At 45.7% G+C, this 21,125-nt stretch overlaps 1 protein-coding gene across 1 annotated transcript in view; it reads left to right on the top strand.

Moving 5' to 3' along the window:
- The window catches only part of LOC142312711 (catenin delta-1-like), a 239,087-nt gene that overhangs the window by 141,218 nt on the left and 76,744 nt on the right, over window positions 1-21,125 (top strand). The window contains exon 11 of the mRNA XM_075351699.1: window positions 7,006-7,133. Coding sequence (XP_075207814.1) covers window positions 7,006-7,133 — 128 coding nt within the window. The remainder of the gene's footprint in view (window positions 1-7,005; window positions 7,134-21,125) is intronic.

Here is a 21,125-nt window from a genome sequence, read left to right as displayed (position 1 = left end):
CACTAGTGCCGAAGTGCACATATAGATATATGCTTATACGCCATACATTGCACTGTTTGGTCGCACTTTTGTATATACCCTCCTTGATTTGTTCGGAGGAGATTACAGCATATTGTCTGTGTAAAACAGGGGTGCAGAAGCACATGTTTTCTATGCAGCCTGTACAGCATGTACGGCTATACGGCCGGAAGGTTACATAGACCCCCATTGTATACAACTCAGCCGGAGTCTCTGCTAATGGTCCAGGGGATGGGGACGGAGTCTGCAGTATTTACTGACAGATTTTCTGAGACTATGGCTATGATACTAGAAGCCTTGCAGTCCAGACAGATCTCTCAGACCATGGGCACTGTTGAATCATTGATCCATGGTCCCCCTCAGTTGGAACAACTACGAGCTCCGGGGGTGTCACGGGCATCCCAGAGTGACGGCTCTGACACGGACGACAGTCCCAGACAGCCTAAGCGAGCTCACTATGAGCGGCCCTCGACTTCATCACACTGGAGGATCCCAGCAGGAGGACTCTCTGTGTGATGAGGCGGAGGTAGCTGCTCAGAATTCTGATCCTGAGACTGCTCTCAATCTGGATACACCTGATAGTGACGCCATAGTGAATGATCTTATAGCGTCCATCAATAGAATGATGGGTATTTCTCCCCCAGCTTCTCCAGTGGAGGAGTCAGCTTCACAGCAGGAGAAATTCCATTTCAGGTATCCCAAGCGTAACTTAAGTACTTTTCTGGACCACTCTGACTTTAGAGAGGCAGTCCAGAAACACCACGCTTATCCAGATAAGCGCTTCTCCAAACGGCTTAGGATACACGTTATCCCTGTCCCCTGACGTGGTCAAGGGCTGGACCCAGTGTCCCAAGGGGCATCCTCCAATCTCCAGGCTTGCGGCTAGATCCATAGTTGCAGTGGAAGATGGGGCTGCACTTAAAGATGCCACTGACAGACAGATGGATCTCTGGTCGGAATCCATCTATGAGGCTACTACACGCCGTTGGCTCCAGCCTTCGCAGCCGTAGGGGCACTCCAAGCTATTTCAGCTTGTCTTACACAGATTGACACGGTCACACGTACATCTGTTCCGCAGGTGGCATCCTTAACCTCTCAAATGTCTGCATTTGCGTCTTACGCGATTAATGCTGTCCTAGACTCTACGAGCTGTATGGCAGTGGCGTCCGCTAACTCCGTGTTTTTACGCAGAGCCTGGTCGTTAAGTGAATGGAAGGCAGATTCTGCTTCCTAAAAAGTGCTTAACCAGTTTGCCTTTTTCTGGTGACCGACTGTTTGGTGAACGTTTGGATGAAATCATTAAACAGGCCAAGGGTAAGGATTCATCCTTACCTCAGCCCAGACAAAACAAACCCCAACAGAGGAAGGGTCAGTCGGGGTTTCGGTCCTTTCGAGGCTCGGGCAGGTCCCAATTCTCCTCGTCCAAAAGGACTCAAAAGGATCAGAAGAGCTCAGATTCTTGACGGGTTCAGTCACGCCCGAAAAAGACAGCCGGAAGATCCGCTACCAAGGCGGCTTCCTCATGACTTTCAGCCTCCTCTCTCCGCATCCTCGGTCGGTGGCAGGCTCTCCCGCTTTGGCGACATTTGGCTGCCACAGGTCAAGGACCGTTGGGTGAGAGACATTCTGTCTCACGGGTACAGGATAGAGTTCAGTTCTCGTCCTCCAACTCGAATCTTCAGAACTTCTCCACCTCCCGACCGAGCCGATGCTCTTCCGCAAGCGGTGTGCACGCTAAAGGCAGAAGGAGTGGTGACCCCCGTTCCTCTTCAGGAGCAAGGTCACGGTTTTTACTCCAATTTGTTTGTGGTGCCAAAAAAGGACGGGTCTTTCCGTCCCGTTCTGGACCTAAATCTGCTCAACAAGCACGTGAAAACCAGGCGGTTCCGGATTGAATCCCTCCGCTCCGTTATCGCCTCAATGTCTCAAGCAGATTTCCTAGCATCAATAGACATCAAGGATGCTTATCCCCACGTGCCGATTGATCCAGAGCACCAGCGTTTCTACGCTTCGTTATAGGAGACGAACACCTTCAGTTCGTAGCTCTACCTTCCGGCTGGCGACAGCCCCACGGGTCTTCGCCAAGGTCATGGCAGCAGTAGTAGCAGTCCTGCACTCTCAAGGTCACTCTGTGTTCCCGTTTTTGGACGATCTACTTGTCAAGGCACCCTCTCAAGACGCATGCCACCACAGCCTGAACGTTGTGCTGGAGACTCTCCAGAGTTTCGGGTGGATCATCAACCTTCCAATGGGACATTCTCCGCCAATGGGACGGGAAGTCGACGTCCCTCGACAGAGACGTCTCCCTTTCTCAGGCGGCCAAAGAATCTCTACGGTGGTGGCTTCTCCCACCTCATGGTCAAAAGGAAGGTCCTTCCTACCCCCATCCTGGGCGGTAGTTACGACAGACGCGAGTCTATCAGGGTGGAGAGCAGTTTTTTCTCCACCACAGGGCTCAAGGTACGTGGACTCAGCAAGAGTCCACCCTTCAGATCAATGTTCTGGAAATCAGAGCAGTGTATCTTGCCCTACAAGCCTTCCAGCAGTGGCTGGAAAGCTAGCAGATCCGAATTCAGTCGGACAACTCCACAGCGGTGGCATACATCAACCACCAAGGAAGAACACTCTGCCGGCAAGCCTTCCAGGAAGTCCGGCGGATTCTTACGTGGGTAGAAGACACGGCATCCACCATATCCGCACATCCCAGGCGTGGAAAACTGGGAAGCAGACTTCCTCAGTCGCCAGGGTATGGACGCAGGGGAATGGTCTCTTCACCCGGACGGGTTTCTGAAGATCTGTCGCCGCTGGGGGATGCCGGACGTCGACCTAATGGCGTCACGGCACAACAACAAGGTCCCGGCTTCATGGCACGGTCTCACGATCATCGAGCTCTGGCGGCGGACGCCTTAGTTCAACATTGGTCGCAGTTCCGGCTACCTTATGTGTTCCCACCTCTGGCATTGTTGCCCAGAGTGCTGCGCAAGATCAGGTCCGACTGCCGCAGCGCCATCCTCGTCGTTCCAGATTGGCCGAGGAGGTCGGGGTACCCGGCCTCACGGTAGGCCAACCGTGGGCACTACCAGACCGACCAGACTTGCTGTCTCAAGGGCCATTTTTCCATCTGAATTCTGCGGCCCTGAGCCTGACAGAGTGGCCATTGAGTCCTGGATCCTAGCGTCTTCAGGATTATCTCAGAAAGTGGTTGCCACCATGAGACAGGCTAGGAAACCAACGTCCGCCAAGATCTACCACAGGACGTGGAAGATATTCTTATCTTGGTGCTCTGCTCAGGGAGTTTCTCCCTGGCCATTTGCATCGCCTATTTTCTTTCCTTCCTGCAATCTGGGTTGGAAAAGGTTGTCGCTCAGCTCCCTTAAAGGACAAGTCTCAGCGCTATCTGTATTTTTTCAGAAACGCCTAGCACGACTTCTTCAGGTACGCACGTTCCTGCAGGGAGTTTGTCTTCTCATCACTCCGTACAAGCGGCCGTTAGAGCCCTGGGATCTGAACAAGGTTCTAATTGCTCTCCAGAAGCCGCCTTTCGAGCCTATGAAGGATGTTTCCCCTTCCCGTCTTTCACAGAAAGTGGCCTTTCTAGTAGCGGTCACGTCTCTTCGGAGAGTGTCCGAGCTAGCAGCGCTGTCATGCAAATCTCCCTTCCTGGTCTTTCACCAGGACAAGGGGTTCTGCGTCCAATTCCGGAATTTCTCCCTAAGGTGGTATCCCACTTTCATCTCAATCAAGTTATCACCTTACCTTCTTTGTGTCCTCATCCAGTCCATCAATTTGAAAAGGGTTTGCATCTATTGGATCTGGTGAGAGCACTCAGGATCTACATTTCCCGCACGGCGCCCCTGCGCCGCTCGGATGCACTCTTGGTCTTTGTCGCTGGTCAGCGTAAAAGGTCGCAAGCTTCCAAATCCACCCTGACTCGGTGGATCAAGGAACCAATTCTTGAAACCTACCGTTCTGCTGGGCTCCCGGTTCCCTCAGGGCTGAAGGCCCATTCTACCAGAGCCGTGGGTGCGTCCTGGGCATTACGGCACCAGGCTACGGCTCAGCAGGGGTGCCAGGCACCTACCTGGTCGAGTCTGCACACTTTTACCAAGCATTATCAGGTGCATACCTACGCTTCGGCAGACGCCAGCCTAGGTAGACAAGTCCTTCAGGGGCGATTGCCCACCTGTAGGAAAGGGCTGTTTGACGGCCCTATCACGAGGTATTCTTTTACCCACCCAGGGACTGCTTTTGGACGTCCCAATTGTCTGGGTCTCCCAATTAGGAGCGACAAAGAAGGGAATTTTGTTTACTTACCGTAGATTCCTTTTCTTCTAGCTCCAATTGGGAGACCCAGCACCCGCCCTGTTTTTATTGGGGTTTTTTGTTTTTTTCGGGTACACATGTTGTTCATGTTGAATGGTTTCAGTTCTCCGATGTTTCTTCGGATTGAATTGGTCTTTAAACCAGTTATTGGCTTTCCTCCTTCTTGCTTTTGCACTAAAACTGATGAGCCCGTGATCCCACGGGGGGTGTATAGCCAGAAGGGGAGGGGCCTTACACTTTTAAGTGTAATACTTTGTGTGGCCTCCGGAGGCAGTAGCTATACACCCAATTGTCTGGGTCTCCCAATTGGAGCTAGAAGAAAAGGAATTTACGGTAAGTAAACAAAATTCCCTTCTTTGCATCAAAAGGACATCTTGAGCGTAATTTTCTTTTCTCGTGTTACAAACGATTCGTCCTTATACACTCCCTGACAGAGGTTCTATCACTTATCCATATTATGTAAATAAAAGCTTATAACCTGACTTTAAATTCATCCATTGGTTTTATAAATTACTCTTTTGAAAGCTGAAACCCTCCCAAATTTGGTTTAGGTTATGAAAATAAAGTTGCTGCAAAGCTGAAATATTGATCATTTAATGAACACAGAAAGATCAGATTTTGGCAAGACAAATGTCTTTTCGCCCACAGAAAGTAATGTGAAATTCAAACAAATTAACTTCTAAGACAAAGATATGTTGCCTAACATTGGTGAATGAAGTTGTGGTGCTATTAGAGCCATATTTAATGTTGTGTGACCTCCATGAGCTTGAAGGACTGCATCCATGCGGTTCAACAATGATTCATGCAATTTATTAATGAAGTCATCAGGAATAGCAAAGAATGCAGTCTTACATGCCTCCCAGAGTTCACCTAGATTCTTTGCTTTTGTCTTTCAAGCTTCCTCTTTCATCCTAGCCCAAACATGCTCAATGATGTTCATGTCTAGTAACTGGGCTGGCCAGTCCTTGAGCACCTTGATCTTCTTTGCCAGGAGGAACTTTGTTGTAGAGATGGATGTATGAGATGGAGCACCATCCTGCTGCAGAATTTGACCCCTTTTATGATTGGGAATCTAAGAGGTAGCTAATACTTCTTGATATTTTAGGCTATTGATATTTCCTTCCACCTTACAAATGTTTCGCACATCCTCATATTGAATGTAACCCCAGACCATGATCTTTCCACCACCAAACTTAACTGGTTTCTGGATCCATACGGAGGTCTCCTGCAGTATTTGTGGTGGCTGTGGTATAATTAACTGAAGATTCATCAGAGAAATCCACCTTCTGACACTTTTCCAGCGTCCATCTGTTTAGAAAGCTGCGGAACTTGGCAAATGCCATACTTTTTTTTTTTTTTTTTAATTGCCTATTGTTTAGTGCTGGCTTCTGGGCACTGATTCGACCATAGAGGCCATTTCGAGACTCAATCCTACAAACTGTTCTAGTTGACACAGGGACTTGAGGTGACCAGGCCTGTTGGAGCTCTGCTGCAATGGAAGAGGGGCTGGCTTTGGATTTTCTAACCAACAAACGTTCCTCCTGAGCAGTTGTCTTGCGGGGTCTGCCGGACCTGGGCTTGTCAAAAACATCTCCAGTCTCTTCAAATCTTTTTTTAATTCTATGTACTTGACGCTGAGACACATTAAGGCCATATGAGCACGTCTGTGTGACAAATCCTCCGCAGCATTTTGTCATTGCATGTGCGTTTCAAAACGCATCCGAAAACGGATGCTGAATTCATGCGTTCTGGATGCTTGCTCTGCCATAGAGTGGGATAAGCATCCAACATGCACAAGAAGTGACATGTTGCTTTTTAGAATGCTTTGAGCGATTCGGCCAAACATTTCAGCATGCAAATCGCTGTTATAAAACGCAACATGCGCATGGAATTTCCACAAGTTACATAACTTTGCTGTGGATGCAGAACGCATGCGTTTACGCTGCGGTGCTAGACGCAGCATAAATGCATGCAATTCGCAGACTTGCGCACATGGCCTTAAGGTGCCAGCCACCTCTGCAGTGGATCAGGTCTTCAGCCTCTTGATAATTTGGTTGAATGGTGGATTTTTGGCATGTTGTCAAAGGTCAAGTTGCAGTTCAAGTGAAGGTCTGGGGTGTTGGGTTTCTTTTTATACACAGCCACTAATTAACCGATCATTTAGTGAGCACAGGTGAGCATGTAAGCTAGGATTGGGTGCATTATATGACAAGGTGACACAACTTTTGTCTTGCCAAAATCTGACCTTTCTGTGTTCATTAAATGATCAATATTTCAGCTTTGCAGCAACTTCATTTTCATAACCTAAACCAAATTTGGGAGGGTTTCAGCTTTCAAAAGAGTAATTTTATAAACACCAATGGATGAATTTAACGTCGGGTTATAAGCTTTTATTTACATAACATGGATAAGCGACAGAACTTCTGTCAGGGAGTGTATACGGTCTGATTATCCACATGTCTATTGTTATGGGTATACTTCTATAACAAGATATATTTGAGGTTAGTTATGTGGTATTATCGGTTGCCATCTTTTCTTATATGTTTAATAATTTTAGATGGAGACCTAAATATTTTTATAACATTGAAGTGTGTCCTATTGTTCCTGCTAAAGCTGATCCCGTCTTTTCCTCAGTCCTTACTCATACTTTAATTTTTCTCACAGGTTATGAACTCCTTTTCCAGCCTGAGATTGTGCGTCTCTACGTTTCTCTTGTGAAGTTATCTCGGACACCTGCAGTTTTGGAAGCCGCAGCTGGTGCCCTTCAAAACCTGTGTGCTGGATGTTGGATTGTAAGTGTCCACTGCCTATCTGTGCACATGCATGTTTACTGTTGTTTTTGATGTCGTTGATGTTGTTGTTTTTTTGTTGTTTTTTGTGTTTTTTTCTTTTTCATATTCTTTATTGGAACTGTCCTGTAAAGTAAACTGCTGAATTGCTGTTTTGAAAAACACTAGCTACAGAAAATGTTTTAATGACTAGCTCCATTCAAAACTTTTAACCCTTTCTCTGCCAAGGATATATCTCAAACGTCCTCAAAAGTTGACAACACAGTAGCAAGAACATATGAGACACATCCTTTCTTTATAATGAGAGCTGTAATTGTCTGCAGAGGGTACGTCTATCACTTTAGCCCATGATGTCGTCTGTCTACAGCAGGGATTCTGGCTCATTTTGAAGATGAAAATCTGCGTAGCTGAGCTACAGCTAATTAAAATAATAAAACCACTGTCCTGATTTGCGTTTGCCACATCTGTAATGACCCAAACTATAAGGGTATGTGTCTTGTCCTGCGGAGACGCCAGTATTCTCCACTTGGGAAAGCAGAAGTTGGTACCCATGGTTAGGGTTCGGGGCGCTGTGAACTTTGGCTGTGTTCTCCATGTGAACACTTGCTTCTCCGCAAGCATAAATTGACCTCCTGCAGCTTGGAAAGCCGCTCCGCACAACAGTTTATCCTGTGGAGAAAACCACAGTGGGCGTGGGATTTCTTTTAAGTCCCATCCATTATACTTCTTCTGTACAATGCAGCGTTTTGGATACAGAGAAAACATGCTGCGTCTAAAACACTGCAGACACTGATCGTGTGCACATACCCTTACACTTAATCTTCACTTTCCAAGTGAATGCCATAAACAGTGAGAGAATCCTTAAAAGTAGTTTCAGTACTTGCTCAAACCAAGTACTGGCGCTTGGTGCATCATGATGTGGTGAAACATTTTAGTGCACCTCTCCACCAGCTTCTGTTCTATCTTCTCTGATTTTATTAAGCCGGAGCCGCCAATCAAAGAGTAGCAGATGGGGGGGGAAAGGTGGAAAAAACAATTTGGGAGGGGAGAGACACTTTAAATGTTGGCCCCATGCACCTGTACTTTGTTTGAACAGTCAATCTGTGGTGACAAGTGACCCTTTAAGATCTCAAACTATAAAACGAGCACACTATTCATTGCACACATAAACACAATAAAATAAAAACTAAGCCAGAAATGAGGTTTTATCATTTTATCTACATTGAATTAAGTCTCATGAATTACAAAATGGTACCAATTAGTATTTCAGTTCATAATGCAAAAAGTAAGCCCTCACACAGGCTCCTTTACCAAAAAAGAAAGTTACAGCTTTTACTGTTTCGTGACATGTAAAAAATATTTTAAAATTGTAAAAAAAATGCTAAAATGTAAGTAAACTATACTTATTTGATAGTTTGGGTAATTCTGGACACAATTCTATCAAATCAGCTTGTTTATCGCACCCAATGACCTTCACATGTGAGAATCCCTGATTAATGTCATGGTTTGTTGCGTAAAAAGTGACCAAACCGTCATTACACTAAACTGGTACTTATAAAGTTTTCCTACAGTTAGATCACTAGGAAGAAAACAAATATTGCTGTTTTGCCAAAGTAATTTTATTGTGTAAAATTTTTCTGTTGTGCATAAAATAATTGGAAACATTTTTGGTGTTTCATCTCTTCATAAATGCCTTGACGGTTATAGAATACCAATAGAATACTAGATAGAATTTTTTCACCAACCACCCCCCCGCCCTTACTTCCATTTTTTGTTAGCACATGTAAAGCACCTGAAGGATTAACAAACTTACTGAATGCTGTTTTGAATTCTATAAAGGGTGCATTTATTAAAGTGGGGTGATTTATGTGTTGCTTTTAATATTAACCTCTCAATGACACTTGAAAGCTGAACTGACTTCTTCCTTAAAAAAAATATTATTTTTAAAATTTTTCTTTATAAAATCATCAGAACTGGTGAGGCCATTTTTTTTCAAATATGTAAAATGGGGACTCTTTATGGTATGTAGTTTCTAATTTTAAGCAATGTGTATCTAATATTATATTTGGGTAAGACTTTGTCACTAATATCAATGTTTCTGCTTCTTATTTATTGTATTTTATTTTCCCAAAACTGTACACTTTATAGACACATGCAATTTTGTGTCAAGTGCTGATTGGCCAGGTGTCTATTTTCAGAAAATATATAGGTATGGGTGCTTAATACTTTATTTTGTAATTGACATGTTATTTGTCAGTTGTCCTGGCTACAAGATGTGCAAAAAGTTGGTCCAGACAGCAAGAGTTAAATTTGACATTGATAATATCTGACCTTTAAAAAAAAAAAATAAAAAAATACCCTGTAGGATTAGGGAATTGTTAGGCAAGATCTTAAGGCCTTGTGCGCACATTGCGTTTTTTGCCACGTTTTTTGTGCATTTTTGGGCTGTAGATTTAGACCTAACACTGCATGAATTTCCTTTCCCAGCAAAGCGTGAGATTTCAGTTTTTCTCTCCGCACCTTGCAGCTTTTTTTTGGTTGCGTCTTTGTGGTGACCACAAAGATGCAGCATGTCAGTTCTTTCTGCATTTTTCCCAGCATTTTTGAGCCCTTCCAGTCAATAGATTGACTTAAAAAAACGCGCTGGACAAAAACGCTGTAAAAAAAAAAAAAACGCAGTAAAATGCGACGACAAAAGCATGCCAAGGGACTATTTTTGGGACCAAAAATGTGCATTTTTGTAGTTACCGCCAAGATGCAACGTGCGCACATATCCTTAAGCTAGTTATACATGTTATGACAGGTGACTCTCCCATTGTGGTAACAAAAATTATTATTTTCAATGATAAAATGAAATGCTGGATTTATTGACTGATCTTCTATATTTGCTCAGGAAAAGTAAATGCAAACAGTTAATGGCTATAAGATGCACCAGATGTAACAACCAAGCATTTGTCAGTAATATCATATGAAGTAAAATTTACATTAAGATTTTGATAACGTAACTTTGATCAATGGTAGTATCTCATTTAATGTTTTAGGGTGAAAGATGGGCTCATATTTTTTGCTTTGCTGATAATGAAGTTGAAGATTTATTATATATCACTAAATTACTTCTATCAGAGTTTTCTAGGCATGTCCTGTGCAGATAGGGAAAAGAAAGGAGCTGTGCCCTGGATATATTGTGAATTGGGAATCCTGTAGTATTGTATAGCTGTTATTGAAATTGTCACATACACATTTTCCCTGCACATGTGTAAGATTTCAAAGAGTTAAAGGGAACCTGTCATCAGAAATTTAGCTATAAACCTAAAAGTTTCCCCCTCTGCAGCTCCTGGGCTGCATTCTAGCAAGGTTCCTGTACTTTTTGTGTCCCCTTTTAAACCAAATTAAATACTTTATAAACTTGTACCTTTTGCTATGTAAATTTTGTAAATTGTCCATGGGGGCGGGCTCTCTGCTGACCGTTGCTGTTCCTCCAGCACATTGACGCCGTCCCCCCACGCTCCATTTCATCCATCAGGACGCCGCCCACTGCGCCCGAGGTGCCGCCCACGCCAGGATCGCTGGTGACGTGTCACAAGCACGAGATTATGGGCGGCGCTGTGATTGCATCGCAAGTGCTCGCCCATAATCTCGTGGACGCGCTTTCCTCCACTGCCTCCAGCGTTCTGCGCAAGCGCTCGCCGGCCAAATGACCTGACGTCACCTCCTTCCCATCTTACCCCGCAGCAGGGCAAGATGGGAAAGAGGTGACGTCGGGTCATCTGGCCAGCAAGCGCTTGCGCTGAACGCTGGAGGAAGAGGGGAAAGTACAGTCACGAGGTTATGGGCGGCACTTGCTGATGACAATCACAGCGCCGCCCATAACCTCGTGCCTGCGCAAAACGTCACCAGCGGTCACACGTGCACACAGTGCACAGTCCCGCTACCGTCGCACAGCGCATGCGCGGGACCACGGGCGCCAAGGGGCGGCGTCCTGAGATATGAAATTCACCATTGGGGGGCGGCGTAAATCTGCTGGAGGAACAGCAACGGTCACCAGAGAGCCCGCCCCCATGGACGATTTTACAAAATTTACATAGCAAAAGATACAAGTTTATAAAGTATTTAATTTGGTTTAAAAGGGGCCACAAAAAGTACAGGAACCTTGCTAGAATGCAGCCCAGGAGCTGCAGAGGGGGAAACTTTTAGGTTTAAAGCAAAATTTCTGATGACAGGTTCCCTTTAATCGCATACTTTTTCCCCTCACCCATGACAGCACCACGTGAGAGAGGGATCCGCCCAGCGAGGACAGGAAACCATTCTGCAATTAAAGGGTGGTACCCTTCCCCCTCTTAAGTTTTTTGTCCTTGATGGGACAACCCATTCTGTGCGCTATAGAAGACTTTGTGGGCCAGAAGAGGCCTGAACTCACCCAACCCCTGTCGCTCCTCAGCGTTCTTTCTGCGTAAGGGGCACGCTCTGTGACGCGCGCTCCCAGAGCACCCTGGGAGTTATGGGCATACTCGCTTGACGTCACGGAGCGCGCCGGAAGTCAGGGCTGCAAACATGGCGGCACCCATGCAATCCTTTGGCAGTACAGGTGGCGGTGCCCTGGAACATGGTCTTGCTGGTGAACAGGGTGAGAGGAGCCATGAGGGACCGGAGGAGAAAGACGATGGCCTCAAAAGACCTCTGGCTAGAAGAAATTCTGTGCTTGCTGCTGCCTGTGTCCTCACCATGGATGAAGACAAGGAACAGCGCTCCCCGACACCTCAGCAGGGACGTAAGGATGGCAGTAGGTCCAGTGAGGCCAGTCGTGGAAGCCAGAGGTCCAGGTTTTCCTGCGGTTCCACCAGGAAGGTGGATAAGCCGACGCGGTCTCCAGATCTGGTACCCTTTGATCTATGGGATGGGTAAATGATCTTCGTGAATGTCACTTTTACTAATGGGTCCCTTGTGGGGTTTTTTCTGTAAAATCACTAGGTTGCACCCAAAAAAGCCACTTCTAAGCGAAGGAACAAAAAATGCCCATTGTGTCAGGTGCCGCTTGTGGAAGACTGGCAGAAAAAGCTGTGTGCTGAATGCATACACAGCCCAATAGCTGAAGAGTCCCCGGGGGTTTCCGCTGAACTCAGATCGGCTATCCGTTCTGAGATTCAAGACTATCCTGAAGAAAAAGAAAAACAAAATAGTCGTTTCTGATTCCAGCCCCTCTTCCTCATCCAGTCTTACATCTGGCTCAGATTCCTCATCATCTGACAGTGACATAGGGGCAGACCATGTTTCCTAATTGATGATATGGAGAAACTGGTCAAAGCGATACGAGCCACAATGGGCCTTAAAGATAAGACCCCAAAATCTCTTGACGTGATTGGTGGGTTAGAGGAGAAAAAGATTTCCTTCCCTGTAAACACTAAGGTGGACTAGCTTTTTAAGAAGGAATTGAGACGTCCTGATAGAGCAGGAGCTCTCCCCTCCTCTTCTAAAAGAAAATATCCATTTGAAGAGAGATTCTGTCCCATTGGAGAAAACCCCTAAAATAGATGCTAAAGTGGCTAAATCTTCCAAAGCTTGACAATTGCCTTTAGAGGATGCAGGGATCTTACAGGATTCCCCGGATAAAAAAAAAAAAAAAAATAAAAAAAGCTGACGTCTATCTAAAACACGTATGGGAGTCGGCAGCGGGCAGTTTAAAACCAGCTATTGCCAAAACCGGTGCGGCACGCACATTAATGGTTTGGCTTCAGCAAGTTGAAGATCAACTCAGGGACAAAACACCTTGGGAACAGATTCTATCAAATCTGCCGCTACCACGGGGTGCAGCGGCTTTTCTGTCACACACATCCGCAGACTCTATTTGGTTGGGAGCTAGATCCGCCGGATTGTCCAATGCCACAAGGAGGGCACTGTTGGGGTGAATTCTTAACCAGAGATCACTAGTTGCCTGCTTCCTGGCCTAATTGGTGTGGATCGAGTGCATGCTTGAAAAATGAGATCAGACACACAGTCGGATATTCATCTTTCCTTGACAAAAGTCGGCCCAGACTCCTTTATTTCAACTGAAACATGCCCTGATATAACCTTGGAAAGGGCATGTCCGGATGTGTTCATTGGTCAGTGGATTGAACAATGTATTAGTCCATGAGCTGATTGGTGGGCGTCATCGAAGGCGGGTCTATGACTTCATTGGATGGATCCATGATGATTGTGATGGGAGGGACGTCATCTGGTGGATCCATGCTGATGGTAGGGTCTGTGATGTCATTGAGGGCCATCTTGGGTTGTTCCTCTGAAGACTGACTGGCTTATGTATAGAGAATTGATTTCACTGAACACACTTCTCACAGTGCTCTATGTCCAGAGGTTAAGTATTTCATGTTATGGCTCTCCTCAACAGCCCCTCCTAAATAATTTATTAACCTTCTGACACTACCGTGGCCCTCTAACACATCAGCTCTAATGCTTTAACCCCTTCATGACCATGGACGGATCTATCCGTCATGGAGCGTGTCCCGTTAAGCCCCGCCCCCTGCTGCGGGCAGGCGGCGGCAAACGGCGCACATATCAGCTGTTTTCAACAACAACATTAACCCCTTACATCTCGCTGCCAAAGTCTGGCAGCGAGATGTATATACGCGCGGTGAAGATTTTCACTTGCCGCTGCCCCCACCGGAAGTCACGTGAATGATCACGTGACTTTTGGTTGTTGCCATGGTAGCACAGGATCATGTGATGACGCCTGCAGCTATGACGTTTCACTTTCGTTTTCACCCGGCCCGGAGCCGAATGAATCAGGAAGTGACTGTATCTGCTGTTTACAGCTGTATAGCTGTGACCACGCAGATGGATCAGAGCGATCGGATTCCTGATCGCTATAGCCCCCTAGGGGGAATAGTAAAATAAAAAAAGTGTTAAAAAATAAAAAAAACTAAAAAAAAAAAACCTAAAAGTTCAAATCACCCCCCTTTCCCCCCATTGAAAATTAAAGGGTTAAAAAATAAAAAATACACATTTTGTATCGCCGCGTTCAGAAATGCCCGATCTATCAAAATTTAAATCAATTAATCTGATTGGAATATTTTCCCACTACGCCTTTTACCAAACTCCAAAATTACGTTTTTTTTGGTCGCCGCAAGTTTTACGCAAAATGCAATAACAGGCGATCAAAACGTAGCAGCTGCGCAAAATGGTACCATTAGAAACGTCAGCTCGAGACGCAAAAAATAAGCCATCACTGAGCCATAGATCCCAAAAAATGAGAACTCTACGGGTTTCGGAAAATGGCTCAAAACGTACGCCACTTTTATCTGACAAGCTTGTGAATTTTTTTTAACCCCTTAGATACAAGTAAACCTATACATGTTTGGTGTCTACAAACTCGCACCGACCTCAGACATCATACCCACACATCAGTTTTTCCATATAGTGAACACCGTGAATAAAACATCCCAAAAACTATTGTGCCATCACACTTTTTTTGCAGTTTTCCCACACTTGGAATTTTTTTGCTGTTTTCCAGTACACCATATGGTAAAACTTATGGTTTCATTTAAAAGTACAACTTGTCCCGCAAAAAACAAGCCCTCATATGGCAAGATTGACGGAAAAATAAAAAAGTTACTGTTCACGGAAGAAGGGGAGTGAAAAACACAAAAATGGAAAGTGCCACGGGGCTGAAGGGGTTATCTGCAACTTTTTTCGTTTTGCTATCCGCTATACAAGCAATGCTAAGCCTTTGCCCCCACTGGTACAGACTGTTGATGAGAGAGTTGATCACATCCCGCACACAGTTCAGAGGCACAGGTAATGTCCCAGTCCTTAGAACAGACTAATGCTGAAGAGCTCACCCAGATTTTGAGATTGATCGATTAGAAAGAGTAAAGGGTGCTTTACACGCTGCGACATAGCTAGAAATCTCGTTAGCGATGTAACACGCCAGATCGCACATACGATTTGGAGAGATCGCATATGTAACAGGCACTTCAAAAGATGACCTATGTGCGATCTCTGTAAATCTTATCTGCGATCTGGTGTGTCACATCGCTAACGAGATCGCTAGCTATGTCGCAGCGTGTAAAGCACCCTTAAGGCAATTGTAAGAATAAGCTTCTTACCGTTATGCTGCAGCTTTGAGCATTACTGTTTCTGAAAGACTGATTCTTAGTCAACATCCTAGTGCTACCCGTGTATTCTAGACTTTTCTACCTGAATACACCTGATTGTATCACACTAATGGATCTCTTCTTGTCTTGGGTCCATAATCTATCACCAGGAGGCTTTTAACAAGATTTCCCTTAAGGCCCCGTCACACTAAGCAACATCGCTAGCAACATCGCTGCTGATGGACAACTTTTGTGACGCAGCAGCGATGTTGCTAGTGATGTTGCTGTGTGTGACATCCAGCAACAACCTGGTCCCTGCTGTGAGGTCGCTGGTTGTTGCTGAATGGCCTGGACCATTTTTTTAGTTGTTGCTGTCCCGCTGTGCAGCACAGATCACTGTGTGTGACAGCGAGACTGCAACAACTGAATGTGCAGGCAGCAGGAGCCGGCTTCTGCAGAGGCTGGTAACCACCGTAAACATCGGGTAACCAAGAAGCCCTGTCCTTGGTTACCCGATATTTACCTTCGTTACCAGCCTCCTCCGCTCTCACACTGTCAGTGCCGGCTCCTGCTCTCTGCACGTGTAGCTGCAGTACACATCGGGTAATTAACCCGATGTGTGCTGTAGCTAGGAGAGCAGGGAGCCAGCGCTAAGCAGTGTGCGCTGCTCTCTGCACGTGTAGCAGAGTACACATCGGGTAATTAACCCGATGTGTACTGTAGCTAAGAGCAGGGAGCCAGCGCTAAGCGGCGTGCGCTGGTAACCAAGGTAAATAATCTGGTTGGTTACCCGATATTTACCTTAGTTACCAAGCGCAGCATACTTCCACGCGTCGCTGCTGGCTGGGGGCTGGTCACTAGTTGCTGGTGACAGCTCACCAGCAACCCATGTAGCGATGCTCCAGCGATCCCTGCCAGGTCAGGTTGCTGATGGGATCGCTGGAGCGTCTGACTGTGTGACCTCTCACCAGCAACCTCCTAGCAACTTACCAGCGATCCCTATCAGGTTGTATCGTTGTTGGGATCACTGGTAAGTTGTTTAGTGTGACGGTACCTTTACACATGCATGTGATTACCTTCAGTCACACAGAGTAGCACTTTTACGGCTTCAAATACCAACAAATAAGACAATACTAGATACCTGAAAGTGTATGTTATCCTTAAAAAGTCACTTAATGCTTTGCTAATCTATCATTTTCAATATTGTAATGGACTTTAACATATTGATCCCTAAGTCTCACACTGCAAATATTTATTTAATCCAATTGCCCACTTCACCTCAATCCAACATGCACACTGGACCCATATTCCACAGCCACCTCCAGTTTTGTTAGTTTCACTAGATGTGAAAAGATGGCCACCATATATTATATACACGCATATTCAGATATTCACAGTCCTGGTCCAACTACAGTAAAAAACACTCATATTTTTTTTTTTGTCCAAGTATGTAGTACTCCATCCAATCCATTGTTCAGACATTCAAACAACCTATGGTCTTCTGGTTACTTTACACATCGCCCCCACTCATTCCTGTCTTTGTCGCAGGCCACCATCTTGGGTGTGACTACAAACACATGCTCTGTCTTAAAATGGCTGCCACCAGGAATACCACATGGTTTATCACACCTGCACCCACTAACTTCCGTTTTTTGTCTCAAATATGCATCGGCCACCATGTGCTTCGTCCACCATTTTTCCTCTGTAGGAGCATGTGGCAGAAGGGAAAACTGACCTCACATCTGCTCAATCTTTCTCCTCTTTTCTGTAGTCTGTACTTGTATATATATTTATACACACATATATATGTCCACGATCTTAGTCTAATTATAGATAAAAACGCTTATTTTTCTGTCTAAGTATATAGTAGTCCACCCAGTCTATTGTTCAAACATTTACAGAGTACATGATCTTCACATATCCCCCGACTCACTTCCTTTTCTTTCTTTAAACCATGCATGCCTCGGCCACCATGTACTTCATCCACCATTTTAAAATCTGACCTAAAATGGCTGCCACCAGGAATAGCACATGTTTTATCACAGGATTGCGGCCTAGAATCCCCACATCAACAAAATCCACTCTCATCCGGATTGTTCCAACCACAACTAGACACAACTTTCTCAATTTCTCCTAGATAAACACCACCAAACAAGCAATCTTTCTGTATGCAGACCAAGGTTAAAAAAAAACAACAAAGACAGGGGAGATGATTCACAACTGAACACTAAGTGAAGTTTTCTTAGGTCTGCAGCAGGCGCCTCGTCACGGTGTCCCTGCCCAGTTCCTACATGGTACATAATTCACAAAGACACCAATGGTGTCACCCCTGGCTACAAGGTGCCCGTACCAGCTAATTCACGTCCAGCGCTCTTTCTAGACCCCAAGACACTTCATACCAATTATATCACCCAAGCTTGCGCTAAGCCCCAATGGTATCCATACCAGCCATTTTACGTCCAGCGTTCTGCCCCAAGACTACCATATCCGTACCAGCCATTCCACACTACACTGCGCTAGGCCCCAAGATTACCACGTTTCCAGACGACGCTCACAAAACCACTTGCTCTCCTCACTACCAGTCAATCTCCCCTTAAGACAAACACACAACAGGCAGCAGGCAACTGAACATGTGACTGTTCTTTCGAGATTAATATGGCCAATAGGCTTGAGACCCAGTCTGCCGTCAACAGATACCCCAAAAAAAAAAAAACGGACATGGTGAGGCAATCAGTGCTACACATCCCCTGAGACCACGGGAAGACTACAGATTATGAAAAATCAGCAGACTTACCGTGCTCTTGTTAGGTGATCAAATTCCTGGGCTGTTCAGCACGTCATGCCATTCCAGTTGCCGGTTCATCAGGATTTCAGGTGTCTTCGTCTGTTGGGTCCACATTGGGCGCCATTTGTTAAGGTGAACTCTTAACCAGAGATCACTAGTTGCCTACTGCCTGGCCTAATTGGTGTGGATCGAGTGCATGCTTGAAAAATGAGATCAGACACAGTCGGATATTCATCTTTCCTAGACAAAAGTCGGCCGGACTCCTTTATTTCAACTGAAGCATGATATAACCTTGGAAAGGGCATGTCCGGATGTGTTCATTGGTCAGTGGATTGAACAATGTGTTAGTCCATGAGCTGATTGATGGGCGTCATCGAAGGCAGGTCTATGAAGTCATTGGATGGATCCATGATGATTGTGATGGGAGGGACGTCATCTGGTGGATCCATGCTGATGGTAGGGTCTGTGATGTCATTGGGGGCCATCTTGGGTTCCTCTGAAGACTGACTGGCTTATGTATAGAGAATTGATTTCACTGAACACACTTCTCACAGTGCTCTATGTCCAGAGATTAAGTATTTCATCTTATAACTCTCCTCAACAGCACTATGGTTAAAAGGCTGTCCAGGGGACTTGCAGTCCAAGCATAAGCCATGTACAATGCCATGTGATGGTCAGCTCTTTTTTGGCAAACAGTTGGAGGACGCCTTGGAAAACACGGCAGATAGGAAGAAATCTTTTCCTAGATTTTCATCCAGTTCCCACCGTTCTTCCTTTCGGAGCAAAATGTTTTACATAGGAAAGCCTCCTGACAATCGTAAGAACATAAATTCAGAAGGGAATCTGGATTCATGTTCGGCGGTTCCGCCACTTCAAGAAAACCATCCCAATGACACCAGGCCACAGGTGGGAGGACGGCTATTCCATTTTCTAACCGCCTGGGAAGGCATTTCCTCAAACACGTACATTCTGAGTATTATCCTAGAGGGTCTCAGAATCCAGTTTACGCAATATCCTCAACATCGATAAATCTTAACGCCTCTTTGGAGGTCACGGGAAGAACAGGCTCTGGAATCAGAGATCATAGGACTGGTAGACAAACGAGTCCTTTGCGAGGTTCCCCCTGCAGAACAAGTGAAAGGGGTTTTACTCTCCTTTCTTTCTGGTGAGAAAACTGGATGGTTCATTCAGGACTATAATCAACCTGAAGAAACTGAACGAATACATCCAGACCATCCCTTCAAGGTGGAATCTGTACAGTCGGCCATCAAACTGTTACATCACAGTTGCTACATGGTGGTAGTGGATCTCGAAGATGCCTACTACCACGTTCCTATTCATCTGGTCCATCAACAGTATTTAAGGGTAGCTCTGTCTATTCAGGGAAGGATCTGTCTCTTCCGATTCGCGGCACTTCCATTCGGACTTTTCATTGCTTCACAAATTTTTACCAAAATAGTGGCAGAGATGACAGCCTTCTTGAGACTTCAAAATCTGTTCCTCGTTCTCTACCTGGACGACTTTCTGGTCATCGGCAACTCGCAACAACATTGTATAGAGCAGGTACAGAGCTTTCAGGTAGTCCTGAAGAACCTGGGCTGGATCATGAACAAGGCCAAGTCTCCGCTGGAGCCAGCTACAGTTCAATTGTTCCTAGGCATGCTGTTGGATTCAGAACGCCAGATATCTTGCTTACCGGAAAACAAAATCTTAAAAATATCGTCGCTTGCCCTACATACCATACGCCATCCCAGGATGTCCCTCAGAAGGGCTATGTCCATTTTAGGGACCATGACGTCCTGCTTCCTGGAAGTGCTCTGGAGCCAGCTACACTCAAGGGATCTTCAGTGGGAAATCCTCTCTGCCCAAAGAAAATTAGGAGGAGATTTGTAAGGGTAAATAGTTATACCCTTGGAAACAAGGCATTCCCTCTGGTGGTGGATATCCAGGGACAATCTTTCCACAGGAATTCCATGGCTGACTCTGGGACAGTATAGTCCCCACGGATGCCAGCCAGCTGGGGTGGGGTGCACACCTGGACGCACAGATATCCTAGGGGTCCTGGACAATCTGGAAGGCGGCACAACCCTCTAACCTCAGAACTTTTTGGCAGTAGTTTGAGCTGCCACGTCCGACTACTATCCGATAATCAGTTCTTGGTGGCCTATATAAATCACCAGGAGGGCACAAGATCTCAATCCCTGATGACCACATCTTACAGGCTCCTTCAGTGGGCGGAACAGCACTTCCTCTCCCTCTCGGCCCTTCATATAAGAGGTCTTTCAAATACAACAGCAGACTGAGTTGAAGCAGGGGGGAATGGCGTCTGAATCCAAAAATCTTTCAACGCATTGTAGTACTGTGGGGGAGGCCTCAAATCGATCTGTTACTTGGCCCAAAAGACAGGTAGCCAGGTTCTGCTCACTAAACCCCGCAGAACATCCATATGCAGTGGACGCTCTCCACCTTCCATGGACTTTCCAACTGGCTTACGCCTTCCCTCTGCTTGTCCTGCTACCATCTGTTATACGGAAGATGAGAGTGGAAAAGGCGAGCGTTCTTTTCATTGCGCCCTTTTGGCCCAAGAGGCTTTGGTTCTCTCTCCTGAGGTCTATGTCACTCACAGATCTCTGGATCCTTCCAGAGATTCCAGATCTCCTAGTGCAGGGTCCAGTATTCCATGCACAACAAAAGGGCTTCCATCTGACAGCGTGGAACTTGAAAGGTCGTTACTGACACGTCGGGGATTCTCATCAGCACTCGTGTCTACCTTGCAAAAAAGCAGAAAACCGGTCACAACACGGATTTATAGTAGGATTTGGAAAAAAAATTCCTTGCCTTTTCAGATACCTCCTTAGATGCAGGGATTCCGATCACATCTATTTTAGAATTTCTGCTGAAGGGTTTTGAATTAGGACTGGCAGTTAACACCCTAAAAGTTAAAGTTTCAGCTTTAGGGGCCCTGTATGATTATGATTTTGCGGGCCATTGATTGATTAAAAGATTCATGAAAGAATGCTGTAGAGCTAGACCCGTCGTCATTTCTAAAGTTCCTCCCTGGGTTTTAAATTTGGTGCTGGAAGCCCTCACAGGTCACCCCTTTGAGCCTATTGATGCAGTTTC

The sequence above is a fragment of the Anomaloglossus baeobatrachus genome, chromosome 5 (genome assembly GCF_048569485.1).
Source record: "Anomaloglossus baeobatrachus isolate aAnoBae1 chromosome 5, aAnoBae1.hap1, whole genome shotgun sequence".
Classification (NCBI taxonomy): Eukaryota; Metazoa; Chordata; class Amphibia; order Anura; family Aromobatidae; genus Anomaloglossus; species Anomaloglossus baeobatrachus.
The sequence above is the reverse complement of the archived record's forward strand: the minus strand, read 5'-3'. Positions and strand labels throughout refer to the sequence as shown.